Source organism: Talpa europaea, assembly GCF_964194135.1.
Source record: "Talpa europaea genome assembly, chromosome: 9".
In the NCBI taxonomy this organism is placed as follows: Eukaryota; Metazoa; Chordata; class Mammalia; order Eulipotyphla; family Talpidae; genus Talpa; species Talpa europaea.
This window is the reverse complement of record NC_140076.1, coordinates 27,757,643-27,782,947: the sequence shown is the minus strand read 5'-3', so window position 1 is coordinate 27,782,947 and position 25,305 is coordinate 27,757,643. Positions and strand designations below refer to the sequence as shown.

The 25,305-nt window shown below is 41.8% G+C and overlaps 1 protein-coding gene across 1 annotated transcript in view; it reads left to right on the top strand.

The window, feature by feature from the left end:
* EIF2B3 (eukaryotic translation initiation factor 2B subunit gamma) overlaps positions 1-20,595 on the top strand; it is a gene marked incomplete at its 5' end in the record, with an annotated part of 75,245 nt that extends 54,650 nt beyond the window's left edge. The window contains 6 exons of the mRNA XM_084242755.1: positions 6,302-6,429; positions 7,516-7,706; positions 9,633-9,710; positions 10,749-10,897; positions 16,091-16,194; positions 20,498-20,595. Of these exons, the coding sequence (XP_084098881.1) occupies positions 6,302-6,429; positions 7,516-7,706; positions 9,633-9,710; positions 10,749-10,897; positions 16,091-16,194; positions 20,498-20,550 (703 nt within the window). The 3' untranslated portion in view covers positions 20,551-20,595. The remainder of the gene's footprint in view (positions 1-6,301; positions 6,430-7,515; positions 7,707-9,632; positions 9,711-10,748; positions 10,898-16,090; positions 16,195-20,497) is intronic.
* Between the last annotated feature and the right edge of the window lie 4,710 nt (positions 20,596-25,305).

Below are 25,305 nucleotides of genomic sequence, written 5' to 3'. Positions count from 1 at the left end.
ATGTGGAGTAATGTTCAGCTTTGCCAATTATAAAAGCTCTATAACCTTAAGATAACTAACCTTTCAAGCCATGATTTTCTCACTTATAAGGGCAACAATACCTACCATGAGGAGTGTTGTAAGAATTTGAGAAAATGTTTATTAATTTTCCTAGCACAAACACACAAATAATGTGAGTAAATATATTGTCTTTGCTACGAGAGTACAGAAGTCTATGTGTGTGAACAGCTTCTAGGAAGAGATATTTGAGGATGGCCTTACAGCTCATTAAATTTTCACAGCATGAACATACCCTTATAACTATTATCTAGGTCAAGAATTAGAGCTTACCAGATTTCCAGACGCTCCCCCCATACTACTTCCCACGCAGTAACTATGCCCCCAACACACAAAAGTAACCACAAGAAGTTAGTTTTAGGGGCCTCCCCGGTGGTGCAGTGGTTGAGCGCTGGGTTGCGAAGCTGCCCGCAGCCTCTGCAGCGCCGGTTCGATCCCCGGCTGCTCCCCGGTCACCAGAGGAGGGTCCCACATGGCGCGCAGACCTCTCCTGCCGCCCGCTGCTCCCCTCAGCAGTGTACTTGGGTCCTTCTGCCTGCTCTGCTCCCGCTCTGGCTCTGGTGAATTCTCTCACCCTTCCACGCTTCTGACTGTACCCAGTGTATGTATAAACAAAACAAACAAATAAATAAAATAAATTAAAAAACATGCCTCTAAAAAAAAAAAAAAAAGAAGTTAGTTTTAGGAGGTAAGATCAGATCTGTAGTTTAGAAAAATAGCCTACATTGTATAAGATGGATTAAAGAAGAAAAGACATCATCAGATTTGTGCTTTGGAGAGCATGTTCTGTCTACAATATTGAATAATAGATTTTGAGAGGTAAGAGTAGAAGTAGAAAGGCAAATTAAAAAGCAGTTGCAAAAATCCAGGCAAGTGGTGGCAGTGGCTTGACTAAGTGATAGCAGTAGAGCTAGAGAGAAATTGACAGTTTTGAGATTTAGAATCAGCATTGTTTGGTGACTGATTGTATGTGAGGAGTGGGAAAGGAAAGAAAATCAAGATAATTATTAGATTTCTGGCTTGCGTGACTAAATCTTCATATCACTAAACAAGATAACCATGTTGGTGGAGGTTCAGAAAAGGGATGATGGGTTCAGATTTAGGCATTAAGGTTTAGATGATCTGCGACTCATCTAAATGAAGGGTAACTCAGGCGGTTGAAAATATGAGACTAAAGTAAAGGAGAGAGGACTTGGCTATGACTCTATATTAGGGAATCAGCAGCAAAGACGCCATCTAATGATGACCTGTCTCAAGGAGTCAGATAGCATAAGGAAAATAATAAGCAAAAAGAAAAATTCTGAGAAATGCCAAATTTTTTAGGGGAAACACAAGAAAAGCTATCAGAAATAGGAATATATTAAGAGAGTGGCACTACAGAAAGTACAGGAAGAAGGCATAAGAAAATATTTCTATGAAGTCTGGAAAATTCAAAAATTACTACCCAAAATTCTACTACTATGAGATAACGGTAAATATGTTAGTGTGCTTCTTTCCATTGTTTTATTTTATATGATATGCATTTGAGATCATGCTATAAAAATAACTTGCTTGCTTTATTCATGCCCATATTATTTCATGAGTATTTTCTTATGTCACTAAAAAGTTTTTATGAGTTGGGCTGTATGGTATTCTGTTACATAGGTATACTATTACTTTTCTAATGTTGGATATTTGGATGTTCTCTTTTTATAAATAACATCCAGGGGAATACCTTTTTATAAAAAATGATTTCATTCATTTGCTCAACAAATATTTATTGAGCATAATGTGTTTTCCTTACAATAGCTTTATAGAAATAGAATTGCAGGGTGAAATAATATTAATATCTTTAAGACTTTGCTATGTATCACCAATTTTCAGAAAAATTTTTTTATCAATTTACATTCTGACTCCCATTATTTGATAACTCTCTCAAATCACCCTTTATCAGTAATGGGAATTATTTTAAATTTGCTAATTTGAGTAATAAATTGCATCTTTTAAAATTTTCATTTCTTTAAAAATATTTTCTTTTGGGGGCCTCCCTGGTGGCCTAGGTTAAATCTCAGCACTGCTATAACTGCTGTGGCCTGAGTTTGCTCCCCACTCTGTCTCTGGTGAATCATCTCACCCCCCACACACAAACACACCTCTGGCCTACACCCCAGTTCTTCTGTACAAAATTAAAATCTTTTTTAAAATTTCTTTTTTGAACATTTATATTTATTTCTCTAATAAGGATATTAATCCTTTGTCCTATTTGTAACGATTCTTTGGTCTTTTTAATTTGGTACAGTTGTTTACAGCTAATAGTCAATCTTTGTTCTCTTTTGTGATTTCTTCTTAGGAACTTATAATTTCATGAAATGAGGCAGGTGTTTCCAAGAAATTGAATATAAGAAGGAAAGGACAAAGTGAGCTTTACCCATTCTAGGGACTAGATCCAGCTGCCAGTCTTTAGCCTCAAGGTCAGGATGTTCGCTGTGGTTCACAGTAGCCTGTCCTACTCGTTGGCACAGCTTTAAACTGCCTCTACTTTGACTAGTAAGCAGGAAGAATAATTTTGTCCTCCCTTATGCTGCTTAGCCAACTACATTATGGGAACTGAACTGATGGTGAATGCCAGCAGAGGCCGATGTGAGCCGGCAGGACTGCTTCACGTCCTCTCTTCAATTTGCTCTCTGATCTCCTTAAAGGGCTCTGTCTGGAGGGGCTATGTGCCAAGACTTGTTTGCTTGCTTTTTGCAGTGACAGTTCTTTTTGACCCATAATGTAAATATCATGGCTCTGAAATCCCCCAGCTGTCCATGCTTTGTCACTCCTTCAAAGAGAACTGACTTGTTTTCCACCAGAGGGGGCCAGGGAACATTTGCTACCCACACTGGTTTGGCACATTGAAAAGGGACGAAAAAGAGCTACGAGTAAGTGTTGTTTCATTCTTTGTATTTATATGGAAATTTTTAATCTCCATCAAAGGATCAGGAGGCAAATCACATTGAAATTGCATAGAAGAGCTTCCAGCTTACACAGAATTTTCCAAAGAAATTTGACTTGATCCTTTAAAAATGACAAAAACCATGAACTGCATAGCTCCAGGGTTCATAATTTTACTTACCCTCCTCAGCCTCTGCCTGTCTTTCCTTCCTACCTACACTCCATCTGTGTGGTCCTGTGTCAGTCTGCAGAGCCAGCCTCCCAGTTCTTTGAATGGGAACTAGGGCAGGGGGTGGGTAGTATTCAGCAGCAGTCAGGTTTATAGAGACTGCTTATATATTAATCCCTCTTTCAGGCCACATTATCTCATCTCTCAGAGTCTTGTAACTGGTCTCCCTATCTTCATTTTCAGAGCTTCTTCATTTTCCTCATTTTAGGCCTGTTTTCACCACTTCCAGCATAACCTTACTAAGAAATAAAACAGATCATATCACTTTCTTGCTTAAAAATTATGACTGGCTTCTCAGTCCAGACTTTCTATACTTCCACAGAACATGTTGATGATCTGACTCCCTTGCCTACTTAACTAGCATCTCCTACCTTTCCCTTTAATCCATAATGACGCTACTATTCATTGGATTATGAATTCTTTGAAGGCAGAAACAGCGAATTTTTAAGACATAGCATAGTGAATGAAATATTAATAGATATTTGGTAAATGCTAAATAAATTAGTTATTTAAAATTCTAATAAAGTCATATCGTGAGAGAGAAAACTAAAAATGTGCCAGTCTCTCACTACTCTGTGCTTTCATTTCTTTGGCTAAGTATAAATCAAAAACATACTTGCTATACTAAGGATCAGGTCCCTTCTTCCCCTGTAACAGATTCCTGGTCTTGGGTATCCTGGGTATCCTGTCTTGAGTTCCAGGCCTTGAGCACCATGTCGCCTGGAATTCAAAAGAAGTCAAATGATTTTTTATAAATACTATCCTAGATTGATTTTATTACCTAAAAGTAAATTGAAGTTAACTTTGTTGTGGGAATTCTTTGATAGCCATTGGTAACTTGTTTTAAGTAGGTGGGTGTAGTGCCAGGAAGGGCACAGAGCAGGTTTTCCATGATTCCAAGCAGGCAGGGTAAAGGTCCTGGAGCCCTCGGTGACTTTCTCAGGCTTTTATTGAGCTTTTACATGTAGTGTAGCAACCAGGTACACTGCAGGTGGGGGTGGGGGGCCAGGAGGCCACAGGCCTCCAAGCCCCGGGCAAGTCTTCACTCTGGCCTTTTCTGCGTTCTTTCTCCCCTTCTGTCTCCTGCCTCAGCTTCTCTCCACCAATAACTCAATACTGAGCCATGGCCCACAGAAGTAAACAACACAGCTTACAACAATGCAACAACTGCAGGTGCCCCATCAAGCAGGGCAATCCTAATGGCAGGAGGACGGAAAAGCCTGAAAACCATTTACCCTACAGTGGGAAAAGGAATACTGCATGGGTGTATTTAGTCATTAGAATGGATCTTAAATTTGCAGAATCTGAATCAAACCAGGAGAGTAGAACCATAAAAGCTAAGAAAAATATGATAGACAAAAAAAAAAAATTAAACAGTGCCTAAAAAAATTTTTTTAAGGTTTATTTTTTTTTTTAATTTTATACAAGAACCCGGGGTTTAGGCCAGATGTGCGGGAGGGTGAGAGGATTCACCAGAGACAGAGCGAGGGAACAGAACAGGCAGAATGACTGAAATACTCTGCTGAGGGAGCAGTCGGGGAGACAAGAAACGTCTGCCGCGCCACGTGGTTTATTCCACAGTGGGTGGGGATCGAACTGGCAGTGCAGAGGCTGCGGACACCTTCACAGCACTGCACTCAACCACCTGTGCCACCAGGAGGCCCCCTGCCTAAAATTTTAAATTTGATAATTTTCATAAAGAAGAAAAGAATCATAATTTCTCTACTATGAGGGAGCATAGAACAGAAATCATGTGTACTGTGCTTATATAAACAGCTGTATTTTAGAAATATATATCATTCATCACTATAAAAGATTAAAAGAGAAAAAAATATGAGTTCTGTACATGCAAAAAAAAGTTTTAATAAAATTCAATCCCTATTCATTGATGAAAGCTCTTGACAAGTTAGGAATGCATAGAAGAGAACTTTCTTAACCTGACAAAGGCTACCTGCAAAAAGTGTAGGATATATACTAACTGCTGACTCTAAAACCTGAAGCCCATAGCTATACATAGAAGACAATAAATGGTAGCTTTGATCATTTTTTTAATCAGTCATCAGTCTAAATAATAAAATGTTAGAAGAATTCCCTTTATTTTTTTTTATTTAAAAGAACAATTTTATTAAAAAGGGAGAGAAGACTAAAGGATGCTTGCACAGACACAAGTGGGCAAAAAGCTTCCCCTGAATTAAGGGACAGGTTTGTTAGAAGAGAGACATATTCATAGGAGGGCAGTCTTGGGAGGAGAGCTGCCTCTGCTGCTTTGCTAGGAGAGGGTTGGTGACAAGAAACACCTGCATAATTATAGGCGGCAGGAGAGCTGCTGTCTAGAATTCCCTTTAAAATCAACAAGTAAGGATGACTGCTATCAGTGCTTCTATTCAGCATTGTGTCGGAGGTCTTAGCCAATATGGTAAGACAATGATAAATTTAAACAACTGACATTGTAATTATAAAAGAAGAAAGAAAAATTGCTGTTTGTATAATTGATATGATTGTCAGAATCTATCGATAAATTGTTAGAATTAATACGATTGTTAGCAAGGCACTTGGCTACAAAATTAGAATACAGAGTAAATTGACTTTCGTTAAACTGACAGTAAGAGAATAATTTTGTAAAAGGCACCATTTATAGTACCAACAAAAATATATAAGCTAGTTAGGATAAACAGAAGATATACAGGGTCTTTATGAAGAAAATTCTTAAATGTTTTTGAAACTTTTTTCAAATGACCAGAGCATGTGTCTTTTCATGGGTTATTGTCAGTTAAAGAGTCAAGGCACCATGTTAAAATAGACACAGATACAGACATGCATGCACACACCATGTAGATAAGACTTTGTAAAGACTATTGTCTGCAGAGGCCAGGGAAAGGGAGTCTCAGATCCAGTACTTTACCTTCCACCTTGGTCTAAAGCTGATAGAGGACTTAATCCCCTGTTTCTCCAAAACTGCCAAATCCGTATCACTTTGATCATTATCTGTCCCAAGATGATATGATAGGAAGAATTTGGTTTTTCCTTAGATACAGTTTTTTAATCCCACTAAGATCCAGATAGTCAGATTTCTCATATTTGACCACTCTTTCTTCCTAGGTCAATCACTTCCATCAGGAGTGAACTGATTCCATACCTAGTAAGAAAACAGTTCTCCTCAGCTTCCTCACAACAAGGACAAGAAGAAAAAGAGGAGGATCTAAAGAAAAAGGACCTGAAATCCTTAGGTCAGTGCTTGGGTTGGTGCAATAAGGGAGGCAGGATGGCAGCACCTTTGGAAAGAGTAGCTGGGCAGTTTAGCTCAGCCCAAGATGATACCTATCTCAAGCAAAAGATTCTTGTCTAGCCAAAAGACTAGACAGTCTAGTTGATGCCACTTCCTGAGCTTGCTCAAGATGATCCTGTCACCCTGTCCATCAGGGACAGGCTAATTGCTTCAGTTCCATTCTCTGGTTTACAACTCTGGTTTGGCTGTGTAACTTTAAACTCTGCCTGCCTATTCTTTAGGATCTGGGCAGCTGCATTCCTGACTAAATTCAGCCCCTTATGTCAGGGGAAGAAAGGTGAAAGAGTATTCAGTTACAATCTAACCAGAGGCCAGTTAGACTGTCTCCTTTCCAGGATATAAAGTTAAGGTTGTCTTGCATGTGCTATATCCCTGCTTAGTCCCTGACCTAGTCCTGGGCTCATAGTAGATGTTACAAAAAAATATTTATCAAATGAATCAATGGAAATGGTATAGCCTGATGGTTAGTATTTTAGAACTTGGCATATGACTCTGCCTCTTATTAGCTCTGTGACATGAGGCAGACCACTCAATCTTCTGAGCCCTATTTTTCTTGTCATAAAATAGAAGATTTCAAATGATTATTGTAAGAGTTGAAAAACTAGAGACCAGATACTCTGGCTCCATGTCCTGTGCTATTTCTGCCATAGCACCACTAGCAGATACGGTGGTGATACATGCTAACAGTACAAAGCCAGCATAGCTGGTCATTAAAGCCTGGACGCTTGCTTGTGTTACTTCGTGATTTACAAGAGTCATCTATTTTATTTTCCCCAGTAGCACTTGATTATTAGTCAAACTTGCTTATAGGACCTCTCTTATCATACATTTCAAATATACAGAAAAGCACATTGTTTCTTTTATATTAACTTAGTCTTTCAGTTTTTAGGGACTCCTCAGGGTCCATGAAGCATGGGTGAGTTCCAGGGGAGAGGTATGAGCTGTACCCGCTTTCAAAACTCAATTGACTCTGTATCCCCTCTGTCATCTGTCTCTTCACTTACTTGCCGTGGCGTTTGTTCTGAAGATATTTACACTTTTCTAAAAGAAGCCAACACACTGACCTTTGCGCCCTATGATGCCTGCTGGAATGCCTGTCGAGAAGACAGGTGGGAAGACTTGTCCAGATCACAGGTGCGCTGCTATGTGCACATCATGAAAGAAGGGCTCTGCTCTCGAGTGAGCACCCTGGGACTCTACATGGAAGCAAATAGACAGGTGAGAGGACGGGTTTAGAAGAGTCATGGTGAGAGCTCATGCCTCAGAAATAGGGAGAGCCTTTTGTATTATTTCATTAGGTACAGTGACTTGTTCAGAATCTTCTTACTCTCAAGGTTGAACAAGACCTGGCATGTCAGGGGAAATCATTAGGGTACCTAGGGACAGTAAAAGGGAAGCAGAGGGCCTAATCTGTGGAGGCCTCTGGGGTTCCAAGCAAAAGCTAAGCTCTCCAGGAAGGCTAGTGTCTGATCTGTGAATTCAGCTTTCACTTATTTTCAGCATGGACATACCTACAGTGTTGATAAACAAGCAGATAAATACTGTGTATCATTACTGTGATAAGGTAAACATGGGCACACAGAGGGGGCTTTCCTAAGAAGGTAAAGGAAGAGATTATAGAGTAGCCAGATGGCAAAACCTCAAGGAAAGAACAGCTATGAAAGAGAAGATTGTCTGGAACAACTTTAGAGAGTGAAGAATCTTGCTAACTCCTCCTCTAACCCTGAGATTTGTGAGATACAGAGAATGAGTAGCTTCTATGGAAGGGGAAGCAGTGTCCTAAAAGATAAAACCAGCTTTTAATTAAGTCAAGAAAGGGAGACAATGAAGAGACTGTGGGTGCAGGGGAACTCATTACTGTGTAGCAAGTATAGGAGGAAGGTTTTAGGAGGAAAGGATGAGACCATGAACAGGAAACAGCAGTAAAGGGTTGAGAAAAGAATAGGAAGATCAATGATTGAGGGAACTCCATAGGGGTGGTGCATTCAAGGATAACAGCGATGAGATAATGAAAAGATTAGCTATTGATACTGCTCCTGGTAGAGCTCTGTGAAATTGTCATTGCAGATGCAAGGTGGAGGTGGGAGGGTAGGTGCAGTGACAGAAGATATTGTTGAAAATTGGAATTTAGTCCCTGAAGAAAGCCTGGCTCAGGAATCTTCAGGATCTATACCATATGGTGGCTGTAGCCCCAGCCCTAGACCTTAAACTGACCTCAAACCTGGGCTGGTAATAGATCCAAGGGAATCCATCCACACAAGAACATTTATGAGAAATCACAAGTAGTCCTGTGTATAGCCATGGCAGTCCAAGGTAAATCAGCTCCAACTTAGGGTCAGCACTATTAAAAAAGTAAAGTCAGCCCCAAGTTAGCATTGGAACATTTCCTTAATTTAACTTTTAGTTCTCTTTCTATTATTCTGTGACTTTTGAAAGCAGGTTCATGGGTAGCCTGGGCTGGAGAAGTATCCTCTGAAGTACCAGCAGAGTGTATGGTTGGAATATAATAGAGGCATTCCCAGGAGGAGGAGTTGAGGGTTAGCCTTCACATTGCCAGCGTAGTCAATCTTGGTAGGGCCTCTTTTAACCAGTGTGGCCACTTCACACAGTGCCTTGACCTAACAGTCCACAGCTAAAATCCTCCACACTTGTGACCGTGTCAGTTTTCTCATACTGGAGAGAGAATACTGAGTACTTCCCCTCCAGCATTTCCTTTCAGTTGATAAAGTACATGGATGCCTTCTTAGGGTCTTTCCTGACTGTGGAATTTATCTAATATTGCATCCTCACTTGGTTCAAGTGGTCCAGGACGTGAGCCAGAACCTAGGATGGGCAGGACTTGGGGTGTTCCTTGCCCTCATTAGAGCTTGTCTCACTTCCTCCCAGCTAAGGGACATAGCATTATGTCCCTTTTATCATTTCAGTAAGGAAACTCTCACCTAGGATACAGAAAATAAGACCATCTAGAAGCTGCTGCAGAAACAGTGTTTGTCCTAACAGAAATATATCAGTCTGTTGCTCTGCCTAATCCAGAAAGGAAACTATGGTTGAAAATTTCCCACATTTCTGACAGACTTAGTTCTACCTAAGGTGCTTTCAAGTATTTTCTGGTTTTACTTTAGTAATCAAACCTGTTTCCTCAAGGTGCCCAAATTGCTACCTGTTCTCTGTCCAGAAGAATCACTGATCCATTCGTCAGCCCAGATTGTCAACAAACAGTTGGTAAGTGCTAGCATGGTCAGGGCAGGCATGAACAGTGTTTGGGAGCATTGAGGGTTATTCTTGAGAAGCTGGATTAGGGTTCTCTCAAGCCCTGAACCTCATTAACCCTAGGAAAACCCACTAGGTTATGGTTATAAAATCTTACCTTCTAGCCTAGCCATTCACAAAGAATGCCTGGACAAATGCTGATCCCAGCCACAAGAGTCTGTAAGGAAAGATTAATTATAGCCTTGGGACTCAGTTTCATCTCTGTCCCTCTTTTAAAAAAAAAAAAATTATTTTTTATTTATACAATAGCTGGGGTACAGGCCAGAGGCGCGGATGGGTGAGAGGATTCACCAGAGACAGAGTGGGGAGCAGAACAGGCAGACAGATGGAAAGCACTGCTGAGGAGGGCAGCGGGCAAGCCAGGAGAGGTCCGCCGTGCCATGTAGGTATCTCCTTGGCTGGCTGGGAATTGAACCCATGCTGCAAAGGCTGCAGACAGCTTCACAGTGCTGCACTCAACCCCGGGGGGGCCCTCTGTCCCTCTTGTTTCCCTGATTTGAGCACTCTCCTCAAAAGTGCATCTGGGGCCTCCCTGGTGGCGTAAGGGTTAAGCATCGCACTATGAAGCAATCCAAAGCCTCTGCAGCACAAGTTCGATCCCCGGCCCGCCAGGGAGAAACCCACATGGTGAAGCAGACCTCTTCTGTCTCGCCCACTGCTCCCCTCAGCAGTGTATTTCAGTCAGTCTGCCTGTGTTCTGTTCCCCACTCTATCTCTGGTGAATCCTCTCATTACCCTGCATCTCTGGCCTGTACCCCAGCTCTTGTATGCATAAATAAATAAATCTTTTAAAAAAAAAAAAAGTGCATGAGTGTGTATGCTTGGTTGGTATCAGAGGTACTAAGTGACCTTGTGGCTTTGAAAAATCTTGATGATGATTCCTCTTTCTTAAGTCTCTAGGGGAAGATCCCCTATTAGGCCCCAACTTAAGGGATATAGGGAGTTGATATGCAGCTGTTTGAGATAAGTTTTTATATTCACCTTTTGCAGGTTGGAGTTGACAGCCTCATCGGGCCAGATACACACGTTGGAGAGAAGTCATCCATTAAGCATTCCATCATTGGTTCATCCTGTGTCATAAGAGATAGAGTGACTATCACCAATTGCCTTCTCATGAACTCAGTCACTGTGGAAGAAGGGTATGTTTCTCTTTGTGCCCACACAAAGCAAGACTCCTGGAAACCTGAGAGGCTTTGGGAGTCAGTCCATTCTAAAAAAAGGACTCACCATGGGAGGGGAAGGAAGGAAAAAGAATAAAGGGAGGAATAGTGTCTATTTCCTTTGAGGCCTTAGTTTTGACTCCATATTGACATAGCCTCTGAAAGCATTTCCAGCAGCCTTCTCACACTTGTAATAATTGTGGTCCTGGGACAAGCTCCTTCTGTTGCTTTGATATCCTACTTGATGGGATGGCAGGCTGGAATGACACTGTATTAATGGCCAAGTGTCATTTTCCCATATCTCAGTATCCCAGACTTTTTATAAAGTGAACTTTTTCTTATGATAAATCTTATGCAGAGACTTAATATTTTAAAATTGATAAAACACAGTTGTTTGAAAGAGCAGGAAGAGAGCATTTTTCCTTTGTATAGAATTGAAGCAAATCTATACAACAAATTTATAGATTTATAACCTATAAAACAAATTTTGAAAACCACTAAGCTGAATCAACCTGAGATTGATTCTAGTTCTAACATCTGTGAATTCTCTGTCCAGAAACTGATAGGAAAGAAGGGTAGGGGAAGACTGTAAGGCCATTGAAAACTTATAATTTATGTACAGCTGCCAGTGAGGGTTGGGGGAGCTGCCTAGGGATGGAGCTAAAGGGTAAGCTTTTGCTCTTTGGGAAAAGTGACAGATGGAAGACAGTAGACATGATTGAGAGGGACAGTACCATAATAAAAATCAGGAAAGGTGTAGACCATGTAGGTATTGGCTATCAAGATCTGTCCTCCCCTTATACCTTTCCTACTTGATTCCCAGAACCCTGGCAGTCAGACCTAAAGCTTTCAGTCAGGAGTTTGGGAGAATCTTCTCTGGAGAATCTGACCAATGGCAGAAGAAAAACATAAATTTGTTTACATCAAAGCTTTCTAACAGCCCAGTTAAATCACCCTCTAGTGAAAATTATGGATGACAAATTCCATTCATGTGTTCAGACCTTCCAGTCAGCATTTTTAGAATATTCTCCAAGCAATGAAGAAATAATCAAAGATTACCAGAAAGCCTATGTCCTGAAAGTTAAAGACCAAAAAAGCAATAAATAGAATTTATTATAGGAGATGTCATGTATACCATGTATGCATTATATGCCATGGGGACTATAATCAATATTATGATAGTGCAAATTTGAAAGTTGCTAAGAAAAAATGGTGACCAGTTTGTAAAATGTACAAATGTCAAATCATTGTGTTGTACACCTGAAACTAAAATAATGCTGTATGTCAGTTACACTTTAATTAGAAGAAAAAATGAGAAGACCAGTCCACGAGGCCAACTTTTGACTAGAACTTCCATAAAAAGAGTGTAGAAAAATCAGACGTGGAAATTATTAAAGAAATAATATAAGAAAGTGTCCTGCAACTGAAAGATAAGAATTTAGAGAATCAAAGAGCCTACTGAGTTCCCAACACATGGTAATAAGTAACCCACATGGTGACTGCTGCTATTTTTCCAAATAAAAATATTAAAGGAAAGCTACATGATGACTAGGAAGTCCAGTAGCTCTGTTAGACATCCTGCATCACATATGAAACTTTTCCCCATTATTTTTTGGGTCATTTACTTTTAATTGCTTATGGTGAATTTTGGAAAGGTAATTAAATTGTAGTCATGTGAGACCAGATAACCTGCTTTTATTACATCTGAACTGAGTGGCAGAGCAGGAGCATGAATTTGTCCAGAAGGGAATTTATCCTAGTCTTGGTTTGCTAGTCTCTGCCAGCAATGGTGAGCTGCTTTTCTGACCCTGCTTTTCAATAGCAGGGTCCTCAGGTTTTCAGTATTGAGCCTTCCCTGGAGGTACCAACTCCTGCTCCCAGGGCCTAGATATTTAATCCCTGATAAAAGGCAGCAATCTCCGAGGTGAAAGTTATCCCAGTGATTGGGCTCAGGCAGGAGTGGGACAGGCGTTTTGCATAACCCAGAATATGTTGGCTACATGTAGACCTCTTACTCATATAAAGTTCTCTACCCAGGCCTTTCCCCCAACCCAGGCTGGAGCTCCAGTTGCCTATGTTCAGGGTCACCGGCAGAAGCTACCTTAGACCACTATGCTGGCATAGCAAGACTTGTCCAATGGCTTCAAGCCCCCCTAGTAGCAGGGGTGCAGCATACTTTACCCTACAGCTCTAATTCCTTGGTTGATTTCTACCTGTATGACATCTGCCCTTTGCTAGTGTCTACCTGTTCCCCGGGGTATTCAATGTTGGATCTCTACTCCTACATATCCTATAGTTCTCCAGAGGTAGGCCCCTCCATTTTCCACACCTGGTTGTGTGTACCCCCCTCTCCAGTGCAGCCCCAGATTCTAAAGCCCCCAATGTGGGCATGAACCCTTCAGTCACCAACAAAAATAGGACTGTGTCACAGCTGTGCCTCTCTCAGGTTACCCTACCCTGGTAACATTTCTAGCAAAATTATACTGCAGTTTTTCCTAATCTCTCTGCCATGTCACTTTACCTTGTAAAACTGATACTTCAGTTTTTCTTTAGGAACTATTATTTTTATCAGCATATTATTTTGTTATATATTTGGGGAGTAGGTGAATCCTTCATTTTTACTCTTCTGCCATCATTTATTAACCAAATTAAAACAATCAAAAGCAGCAAAAAGAAACTTCATCTCTAATAATACTAGGTAACTGCTGTTTCCAAACACAGACTAAAAAATATTCACCAGACACAATGAAATTTAAATCAAATCTAAAGAGAACACAGAGATTTGACTGGCATAAGAGTCATGGGTGAGCCAAAGGAGATATGGAAAATACGTATTTTGCAAAATCTCACGACACATAGAACTAAAAGGAAAAAAAAAAATTGCAGCATATAAAAGGGAGAAAATGAGGCTCACCTCAGACTTTTCCATGACAACATTTAAGACCAGAGGACAGTGAAACAAAAGTTTAAAAAAACTGGAGGGAAAACTGTTGTGATCCAAAAATTCTATATTCAGTTAAATTATAGTTGAAATATAAGTGTCAGAAAAACTCCAGGGCTTAAGAGTTTTGTTCCCATAAGCCCTCTGAAAACTACTTGAAAACATAATATAGCCAAGTAAGAAATGAAACAAAATATTGACAAATGGGTATATTAAGTGTGAAAGGTCAATTACTCCCTGCCCTTCCAAACATAAGGAGAACCTAGGCTATCCATTGCTGTGGAAATCCAACCTTGGTCATTCCAGCCTATTCCTTCCCAAAATGATTCCCACTTATATCCCAGATTGCAGAATAGCCATTTTGTAGTCTCTAATTATGGTTGCATGAGATCCTATTGGCTGTCTCTTGTCTGCTGTTTACCCATTGCCTAGTTTCAGAGCGTGAATTCTCAGGCTCTTAAATTATAGAGCATGAAGCATACCCCCTACTCCTATCTTGAAAAAAGAAAGGAGACTTTTCAGTGACAAACTAATAGCCAACAGCTCTGCCCTGGGACAGAGCTGTATGTTATGCTTTCTACATTTCGTGCTTCCTCTTTTGGGGAGAATTTTCCCCAAGGAGCAAGAACTACTCTAAAGGTTGACAGAACTGCATGCTGAAGGCAGAGGGCAAATTGGAAATCTTGAAAGATCCCTTAGTGCCCATCCACTGAGTGTATCTTGAGTGACCCAAATAACAAACTGTTACTATCTCTGCCCATCACAATAGGTGTGGCTTACTGACAGGTTTTATTTAACCTTATAGAACAATAGAAATGAAGATGATTCTGGAATGCCATAAAGTACTAAAATTCTTTTTTGTATTTTACTAAAGTTCTGGCATTTGGGAAGATATTTTTTAATGGCATCGGTATTTACAGTCACTGAAATGTCCTCTTCCTCATCCCCTATGCCCCCTGGGCTGCCTGAGGATTTTCCCTGGTTGACCTTTTGTTTGGTTTTATTTAAATGGATCTTCCACACCCTTCTTATTCATCTCCTCCCCTCCAACTGATTCTTTCAGATTCGAACATTCCATTGTTAGGACGGAACTCCTTCCGCAGAGCCATCTTAACTCAGAAAAGCAGCTCAGTAGTTCCAGGCTCCACCTTTTTCTCCCCCTACCCTTTTTTTTTTTTTGGGGGGGGGTTACAATTAAATGAATAGGTTCAGGAGTCAGACAGACATAGATTTGAACCTGCCTCTTGGCAGTTATATGGTTTTGGATAAAAGATTTAACTTTTCTGAATCTGTTACCTCATCTGCAAAATGTGGTTATTTTATCATCAGAAGTAAAAATGATACTCCCAGAATTGTCTTGGAAGGTTTTTTTGTTCTACCAAAAAAAAGATTGATGGGGGCCAGGACATTGAGGATATGTGTGTGTGCGTGCATGCGCGTGTGTGTGCATTTTACCAGTTGATTTTTTCTGATAAAATGACTAGATTAGTAAGTCACTCCAATAATGTACAGAGTGCTTAAAATAGCATAGCACCAGGCATAGAATAACTATTCAGTAAATGCTAGTGAAGATTTTCAAAAGGACCTTCCCCCCACCCACTGGTCTCTAGGAGCCAGGAAGATGCTCTTTAAACATTTAAATGCTAAGAACAAGCAGTGTTACTCTTCAGAGTGTGGCTTTAGGGTCTGGAGTAGTCTTTTATGTGGCATGGAGCTAGTTTATAAAACATCCTTTTTTCCTAAATGAGTATGGTTTTGATTAACCAGAGTCTGTGATGAGAGCTGTGGGACATCCATTGTTTCCATAGCTGATCTCCTAGGAAGAGTCATGGGATCTGAACCTCAAATGAAATTTGATATATAGTCCCAGATGAGAGGCAGGAGTGATGGGTTGGGCCAGGGATCAGTGCCAGCCTCCACACCCAGACCAAAGGAGAAGAGATTGGATGGAATTTAGACCTCCAGGTCTGGGGTGCCTAAAGAATTGAAGTTGGAATGTCTGCTCTTTTCAGCTCCATTAAGAGTATATCCCAACTCTGGATTTCTGTAAAGTCATGTCCTCCCTTCACCCAACTTAGCCATTCTCTCTTCTAGTGATAACTTTAGACATGTAGCCATTTACTGTATTGGCCAGATATTCCTAGCCAAGGGAGGAGCCAGCCCCCCAACTCATAGTAGTGAAAATGATGATGAAAGCCGTGGTACTCCCTAACTTGGCTACTGTATTACAGAAGCAACATCCACGGGAGTGTCATCTGTAATAATGCTGTGATCGAGAAGGGAGCAGACATCAGGGAATGCCTCATTGGAAGTGGCCAGAGGATTGACTCCAAAGGTAAATCAGAACCCAAATTACAATTTTTTATGGATCATACTAATACCAGTAATGCTCGGTGCTGGTGAATGTTGGGGAATAAGGACATGCATACACTGTAGATAAGAACACAAATCGAGGGGCCTCCCTGGTGGCTCAGGGGGTTAAGACGCAACATATGAAGCTGTCCACAGCCACTGCAACATGAGTTGAGCAATCCACATGGTGCAGCAGGCCTCTCCGGACTTGCTCACCACTCCCCTCAGCAGTGTATTTCAGTCAATCTGCCTGTTCTGTTCCCCACTCTGTCTCTGGTGAATCCTCTCACCCCCACACCTCTGACCTGTACCCCAGTTCTTGTAGGCATAAATAAATATTTTTTTAAAAAAGAATTGCTTAAAAAAAGAACACAAATTGATTTAAAAAATCCCCCATCTTAAGTGGGGGATTGACATCATTGTCAAATGTCTTTACTTTGACTTAGTTCCACTTTTAGGAAATTTATCCTCTAGGTAAGCTCATATATGTGTGCAGCTTAACTTTATCCTCTAGGTAAGCTCATATATGTGTGCAGTTTAAGCATACCAAAAAGATCTCATAGCCCAGATTGGCATAAGTATTTCACAAGGAAGGGTTCTGGAAGTAGCTCTGACCTGCTAGTGCTGAAGTCCTTAAGCATCTCATCTGACCTAGTATTTAAGGGAAGTAGTTCTGTAGATTTCCTGGCCTGGAAGGTTAACACCATCTTAAGAAGTTATTCACTCAGAGCTATCCTCAACTGCTTAGAGGTGATGCTATGAGCTGTGTTGGTAGCTCACTCTGCTCTGTAGCTTATCAAAAGAACACATAGCACTTGAGAGCCATACGAGCACCAGGGTTTCCCTACTTGACTGAGCAAATAAAAACATAATTTGGCTGGATGTTTTTAACCAAAAAATAGACGAAGCTCAAAATCAATAAGAATAGTTAATTCCTTTTGAGATTATTCCTAAACCTAAAATAGGGGTGGTGTAGGGGAGCTTCTGAAGGAATTAATCCCAGCATAGCCCAGAATGTGTTGGCTACAGGTGGACCTCTTCTCACTCACATAAAGTTTGTCCAGGCCTTCCCCCAACCCAGGCTCGAGCTCCAGTTGCCTCTGTTCAGCAGTTCTGGATTTGTAGAAGCCATGTCATTTTCCTCCTTTCCAGTAAAGAGAGGCATCTTCAGGGTTTTTGTTTTTTTGTTTTTGTTTGTATATTTGTTGCCTTCCCTTTTTAAAAGTCATATGCCTCCTTTTTGTGTTTTAGAATCAAACAGACCTGGGTTCAGATCTCAGCTGAACAACTCACTGAATGTACACCACATTAAAATTTTATTCTCTGGGCCTCAGATTTTCAAAACTAGAAAATTTGAGACAGTAATATCTATCTTTGAGTGTTATTGTGAGAATTAAATACAATGCAATGTAAGGAGTACACACAACTTCTGGAAGCTTACCAAGGGGCTTAGAGCCATTGCAGCTCAGACCCATCTCAGTACTGTGGTGCTGTGCCTCTCCATGCTTTTGCCTGTACCCTCTCTCTCTGGAACTCCTCTCTTGATGACTCCACCCAAGGTTTTTCTTCTCTATAGAATTTTCCATGGCTCCCCACAGCCAAACTGAGCATTCCTTCCTCCTCTGTACCTGTGAATTTTGCCAGCACTTTGTTATAGTACTTCATGGATAATGGCAGTTATCTATGAATCTACCTTCCCTACTAGACTGAGACACTCAAAGCAGCTTGATTCTGTTGGTAGTTTCTTAAAAATAGGATTCAGAATTCCCAGCCTTTTCTGTTTCATGGAAGGCCTTCAAAGGGGTACCCAGAGCTTTGAAAGCAGCAACTCAGCTTTGAATTTGTGGAAGCCACATCGTTTTCTTTGGAGCTTATTTCTTATTCTGTCCCCTTCTCTATCTCTGTGTTGCATTTGTCAGTCCCTCTTTGTTCTCTTTTATTTGGGTTTGTGACCCCACACATTGTTCCTTCCACCTCTTTCCTGCCTCTTTGTCTTAGTAAATTATCTCCTGCTCAGCAAAAAGTAGAAACATCCCCCAGTGCTCTTCTTTCAGTCCCTCTGGAGGCCAGGAGCTGCTTCCTTTTGTTCCTTTTATAATAGGGTTTAGATGCCATAGGTATGTTTTGAATGAAAGAATTCCATTTGCCACCACCCTAGAAGGTTCCTTCTTTCCCGTGTGCTGTAACCTAGAACCACACTATTTCTGCTGTTTCTCCTCCCCATTTCCAACAAAGTATTTGTGCTCCATTTATTTTTTCAAGGACCCCTTTCATTCTGTTTGTATAATGCACAAATAACAACTGAATGCCAGGTACTGAGGGTTTAAGGAATGGCATCTCCCATCAGGGAGCACAGGTCATGCAAAGCCTCTGGAATATCATGGACTTCAACATCTTTCTGGCTTTTAACTAACTCTTTTGCCCACTCTTTAGTAAGGAGACGCCTTAATAGGCCCCCAACTAGAAAACTCCGACAATTCCTTTTCTCTGTTATCTTTGGAGGGACCAATGCATCTAGCAATCTAGCACAGAAGCCTTCCTGCTCCAGGTACTCCTGGTCAGTCATCTGTATGGCTGAGCCATATGGAAAAAAACAAATTCCTGGCTAACAGTGTAGACCTCAAGTGGATGACCCAGACAAACATCAGCGACTCAGGTCCTCATCAGCAAAGAACTCAGTCGATAGCAAAATTCATAGTCTCCCTCACATGGAAATTTCAAGAAAGATCATGCATCCTCAGAAGTAATGGTGTCCCCTCTCCAAATCCTAATCATTTGCTTACCAGTTACCATATCTGTAGCAGTCTTCTACCTCGAAAATTTGACTCTTATAACACAAGTATAAGTCTCTGCCCTCTTCTAGCACTACCAGAAGAACAAACCAGTTTCTAGCGAGTCTGGCTTTTCTAATCCCACCCCAGCCTGCTCAATGAAATTATCTCTGGCAACCAGATGTTAACTTCCTACTCAAACTAGTAGAAAGGCCACAATCAACAAAGTGAAGACCTGGGAGTTAAGATCGGACACCTCATCTGACTATCTTCTTACTGTAAAGAGATGACACGATCTCTTCCCGGAGATCTCAGTGATCAGTCCTTTTGCTATGAAAATAGACCTGATGGATGCATAGGTCAAGTCCTGGCTAGAAGGAATCCTTCCCATCTTCCCAACAGTATTGCTTTTCATTCATGACTTGTCACTCCCTTCTATCCCATTGTTTTTTTCCTCAAATTACCACCCTCCCTAATACTTGTCGCTTTAGGATGTCTCCCAACCTGACTCCAGCCCAGAACTTTTCTTCTGTATTTTCTGGAGCCTTCCAACCCCAGCCAAGCAAAACTAGTACTGTTTATTATTCCCTCCAGGTCTCCTGGAGAAGGCCTCTTAGTTTTGAATTTAGAAAAAAATATTTAGAAAATTTTTTTTAATTATTTAGAAAATTATTTAGAAAAATAATGTCCGCTGTTGATTATCCAGTGCCTTAACTCATTGATTTCTCACAAGAACCCATGTAGGGCCTCCCCGGTGGCACAGCAGGTTGAGCGCAGTGCTGTGGAGCTGTCTGCAGTCTCTGCAGTGCAGGTTCAATTCCCAGTCAGCCAGGGAGATACCCACATGGTGCAGCAGACCTCTCATGTCTCGCCCACTGCTCCCCTCAGCAGTGTTTTTAGTCCATCTGCCTGTTCTGCTCCCTGCTTTGTCTCTGGTGAATTCTCTCACCCTCCCATGCCTCTGGCCTGTACCCCAGTTCTTGTATAAATAAATAAATCTTTAAAAAAAAAAAAAGAACCCTATGTAGTGGGTGGTATTATTTTCATATAACATATGAGGTATCTTCCTTCCTCCTTTGGATATCTCCATTTATCCTTTTAGTCTTATTTCTTCACTCTTTCCCCTCATTCCCTATTCTGACTATACCCCAGTATTTCATATTCCTCTTTCTTATATCTTTGTGTCTTTGTTCATGTTGTTCCAACAACCTGGAATGCCTTCTTTTTGATTTACTACCTGAAAAAACTCTATTCATCCTTTAACATCCAGCTATAGTTGCCCCCTATGTGAAGTCTGTCTCCACAGAGCCAGGTGTATAGAGACTTGGTTCTTGCATGAGGAAGATGCTACCTTTCTCATAGTCCCTTTGGCAAGTTCTAGCCCCAAGATTCTCTCAAGAGCAGAGTCACACAGGAGAGGAATAAATGTTTATGAATGTAGAATTACAAGTAATTCGTTTTGAAATTACCTCTTTTGCTGCCAATTCTCAAACTACCTTTTCTTTTCTTTTGCAGCCAAGCGAGTGAACGAGGTGATCGTGGGGAATGACCAGCTCATGGAGATCTGACTTATCAGCAAGTCAGATTCCTTCTTCTTGGCCCCCAGAACTACGGATGTTGGTCTGCCCATCTGTTTGACTCTGTATTTATTTCCTAATAAAGAAGCGCTCCCAAAGGCATGCTGGAAACCTGTGGAATTATTCCAAGCTCCATGTCAGATGGGCTCCATGAACTGTGTGTTCATGAGTCATTTGGTAAAATCTTGTCCATTTGGAGCAATTGAGTGGAACAGAATAGGACACAATGACCTATCTCTTGTGTACCAAAGTCATGAGGTAGGGGCAATAGCTGTTCAATGGTAAAGCTCCTAGGAGGACTACTTTCTGACTCACTGGCCCAGCCTAGTCCATAAAAGCATCTTCTACCTTAAAGAACCTGGGAGTACTTTAGTCCTTGACCCTGATCAGGCATTCTCAACTGATAGGCCTAGCTGCTGACATTGCCACCTCTGCACGTGATGCTCCCTCTGCATCTGCTGGATTAGGGCAGCCTGGTCCCTGAGCCTTAGTCCAGGACTTATTACTCTGCTCCTATACCTTCCACTGCCACCTCCCCACCCCCATCCTCACCCTCTGCCCATGCCATTTACTCCCTACCCTCCCAATCTCCAGCTACTTCCTCCAGCTCAGGTGTATTCCTTGGAGACTCTTAAAGAAGCAGAAAGCAACCGCTGCCTAACCAACAAGCCTGTCCCCTAAAGTTTTAGTGAAGAAGGAGCAATAAAAGAAATAATAAAAGAAAGTAATAAAAGAAGTAATAAAAGAAATCCATGTTCTAGGAAACCTTCTTCCATGTTCAGACCCCTTCTCACCTCCTCTTAGTGAGGTCTGTCCAACCCGGTAAGGAAGAGCCTGGAACCTATACGTGCTTAGGAATTCTTTCTGAAACTCTTCTCCAGCTGCACTCCTTTATAACCTAATTATACACACTCTCCTTCAGATAATTGAGGAATGAATTTCCATATTCCCAAACACACCTATACACTCTGCTCTTGCCTCTCCCTGCACTGCCTTTACATCCTGCAGGTGTTTGGTGAAAGATAAAAGTGGTTCCTGGGGTAAGATTTCACCTCTTAGAATTATCAAAGTAAAGGTTTCTCTTGATGTCTTCACTGTGGGTGGCAGTAATTATAAAGACTGATTTGAAATACTGGTTTCTACATCACTTCAAAAATCTCAAATTCACTTGAGTAATCTTGCCTGATCTTAGTATTGTGCTCATTGAACTTGTGAGGAACTAGATCAACATTCCTACCCTAGGGGATCTCCACCTCCACCTGAGCTTCTTGGGAGCTCTATAGCTCTACCTTCCTCCTACTGGTCAGGACAAAGTGCCTACAAGTTTGCCCTAATCAGACAGAAGCTGAAATAGCCTGGCAGAAATGGTTTTGAAACCAATCAGACTGAGGGAAAAATAGAAATAAAGAACCATAGTGGTACCCAAGATGGTACTGATGTTTAGTTTATGGGGCCCATGTGATACTGCAGACAATAGGCCTGGGTGGAAGAAGACCTGTCCTCTGGAATGTTGTTTGGCTCTGGCCAACTCGCCTCTCCTCTGTCCTTGAGTGTTCACATCTTCAAAATGGGAATGTTGGACTTTTAAAGAGCTTCCCATTCTCAGGTATTGTCTCCTCTCTTAGTGCTTTGTGGCTTTTGGGGTCTGGGTGATCCAAGAGGTCAGAAACTACTTCTTAACCACAGAAAGGTAATGGAGCTGGGTAGGTTTGGACAGAAGGGTGGGTAGGAGAAAAAAATTGATTTAACTTTCCCACATCCTTCCTATGTCCCTTCTTTATCTTCCCCACTGAGCCCTCAGAACCCCTGACAATAAGATAGAGGGAAAAACCTCTCCTTTGCCTCCCCATTGTACAAACCCAGGAGCAGCCCCTGCACCAAGGAAAGGAGAAAGCTGAAGAAAACAGACAAGGTAAGGGCTCTCCAGGGGAAGACCTTGCTGAATTTGAGTCCCAACTGGGATACAGTCCCCAGCTCAGGACATTGCTGTTATCATCTCTGACAACTCCAGGACTGGCTAAGTGCCCAAGATGCTTTGATTTCCCTTCTCTTTGCTCTCTGTATCTGTCAGAAGGCAGGAACAGTTTTTTTTTTTTTTTTTTTTTTTTCCTTTTGGCAGTAACTATAAAGGCTTGGAACGTGTGAATATAGTGGGCAACTGGATATCTGCTTGCCAGCCACCTCTCCGTGGGACAGAAGCTTGAAGAGTTAGGCAAACAAAAGAGATGGTAGAGTCAGCCCTGCCTCTTCCAGTAATGCTCCATGAGGAACTAGAAGAAAGGAGGAAGGGAGTGTCAATGCCAAATCTTGGAGGACTCTGGAAGGTGTTGAGGAATAGGGTTCTGGGAGTTTGCCAGGTCAGACAAAATTTGGTAGCTACCACTCCAGGAACCTTCTCCCCCAGTAACACCTCACTACTACCTCCTGGCAAGAGCTCCCTGAGTCTGTAGGGGGCTGACTGCTAAAATTGCTCTTGGTTTTTATCCAAAGTTCTTCTCAGTCATTCACCATATTACTCTTCTAATCCCACTCCCATAGAGGAAGGGAGAGGGGGAAATGATCTTTAGTTGGAACCGCAAGAGCAATCTAGGGGCCTACACAGCATAGTTTAGAAACTTTTTATTTCCCAAGAAGTGCAGAATATACTTTCTTTATCCACATCCACCCCTACCCCTGAGGAGGTGCATAAGCCAGGCCTTTGTATGCTACTTGCTAAATAGTTAAATGTGTCTGGGGAGAGAGGGAGCAGGGTGTGGGAAGGACCACCCAGACAGAAGGTCTAGAAGGCTCAGCACATGGAGCTGACAGGGAGAAAAAGAGGCTGGGCAGGAGAACATATTCTACTGGAGGCTGGGATGACCCGTCCTCAGTCTGAGCTGTCTGCCACCACCCAGGATTGCATCAGGGGCTTTTCTACCATGAAAAATAGGGGGATTCGGTTTTGATTCTTAGCCTCTCTCCTGAAGGTGGAAGGTCATTTTCTGATCTCCTTTGCAACCTCTGGCACTAGACTTGACAGGAGCTATTGGCCTTAAGCTGCCTGCAGGGAAGGGGCATACATACCCCATGCTGGGCTCCTAAATATAATGGGTGGCAGGGCCTCCCTGGTGGCACAGGAGGTTGAGCATAGAGCTATGAAACTGTCCACAGCCTCTGCAATGCCGGTTTGATCCCCACTGGCCGCATAGCAACGCATATGGTGCAGCAGATCTCTCCTGTCTTGCCCACTGCTCCCCTCATCAGTGTATTTTAGTCAGTCCGCCTGTTCTGTTCCCCGCTCTGTCTCTGGTGAATCCTCTCACCCTCCCGCACATCTGGCCTGTACCCCAGTTCGTGTATAAATAAATCTAAAAAAAAAAAAAAAAAATATATATATATATATATGATGGGTGGCATTGGAGGACTGCATTCTTCAGCATTTCAGAGTCATTGCCTTTGCCTGGCCCACATAACAGAAGCCAGCTTAAAGCATAAGTGAGAAGGGAAAGAAGGCCTTCCCTGGCTCTTCTGTTGACTACCATGGAGACCCTACCTGAGGCCTGGCCTGTCACTTTCCTGAACATGCACTGTGTGGATGTCTGTGTATGTGTCTGTCCTCACTCCTCCTGGCACAGTTCCTTAGCCACGTATATTATCTCATTTCATTCTTCTGTCATTGTCAAAGATTATGGGTCTTGTCCAAGATCTCATGGCCAATAAATGAAAGATCCTCACCTGAAACTATATCTCCTCCTTTCAGATTCAGTTATCCTCCCACCTCTCCCATCCAATTGCTCTCACTTGTGGAAACCCCCAGCTAACACTAGTCTCCCTGGAGACCCTGTACTCCTCCTTAGACTATGGACTTCTAAAAAGCAGGTACCCTGAAACTCTAGAGCTTAACAAAGGGGTGAACATATAAGAGAACCCAAGACATGTTTGTCTTGTTAATCAATAATTAGATTTACTCCTTGGTGATGGTGAATTTAATTAGATTGCTTTTCTCCTTCTCTGGTTTGGACCAAAACACATACCCCGGTCCAGTGGTAGTGACATTGAACTAGGCTCTTCCACAGAAAAGCAGGCTGCTTGCAGAGAAGAGAGCCTCTATTTCCCTTCCTTTTCCTTAGGGTCTGTGGCTTTAGCTTCCCCTGGCTGAACACAGCTCCACCCAGGAAGTCACTTTGTTGGGGGAATAGAAATGTCTTGTTGGAGCTTAGAGCATCCAAAGGGCAATAGGCCCTAAATTGAAAAGATTGCACCTGCACACCAATTTATCCCACCCTAGTTTTTGGACTACAAGTTTTTAGACAGATAGGCCCTCCCCTTTAAGTGACCATAGAAATGCTGGATACCACCACAGCCCTTAGCACTGCGGGGCTGCAGTGAAAGCAGATTCCCAAGGCCCAGGTGATTACAAATATATTTTTCCATAGACCTTATGTCTTGCGCATTTGGTAAGAAGGAAGTGGACCTTGGAGACAACTTATAGAAAGCTTCCCTACTCACGGTCCTGATGAAAACCAGTGCTGAATGCAAACCATACCATCTTTATAACCTCAAGAGCAATTGAGTTTAGAGACTATTTTATACATACAGCCTAATTTAAAGGTTATTTTCAGAGAATTGTTGAGGGTATATTTTCTTTAGCAACAGCAGGACTCTGTCTTACATAACAGAGAGGAAGAAAGTGCTATGCACATACACAGCTTTTACTGTGTGTTACTGCTTGACCAACAGCATCATATAGACGTTAGTACTTCCATA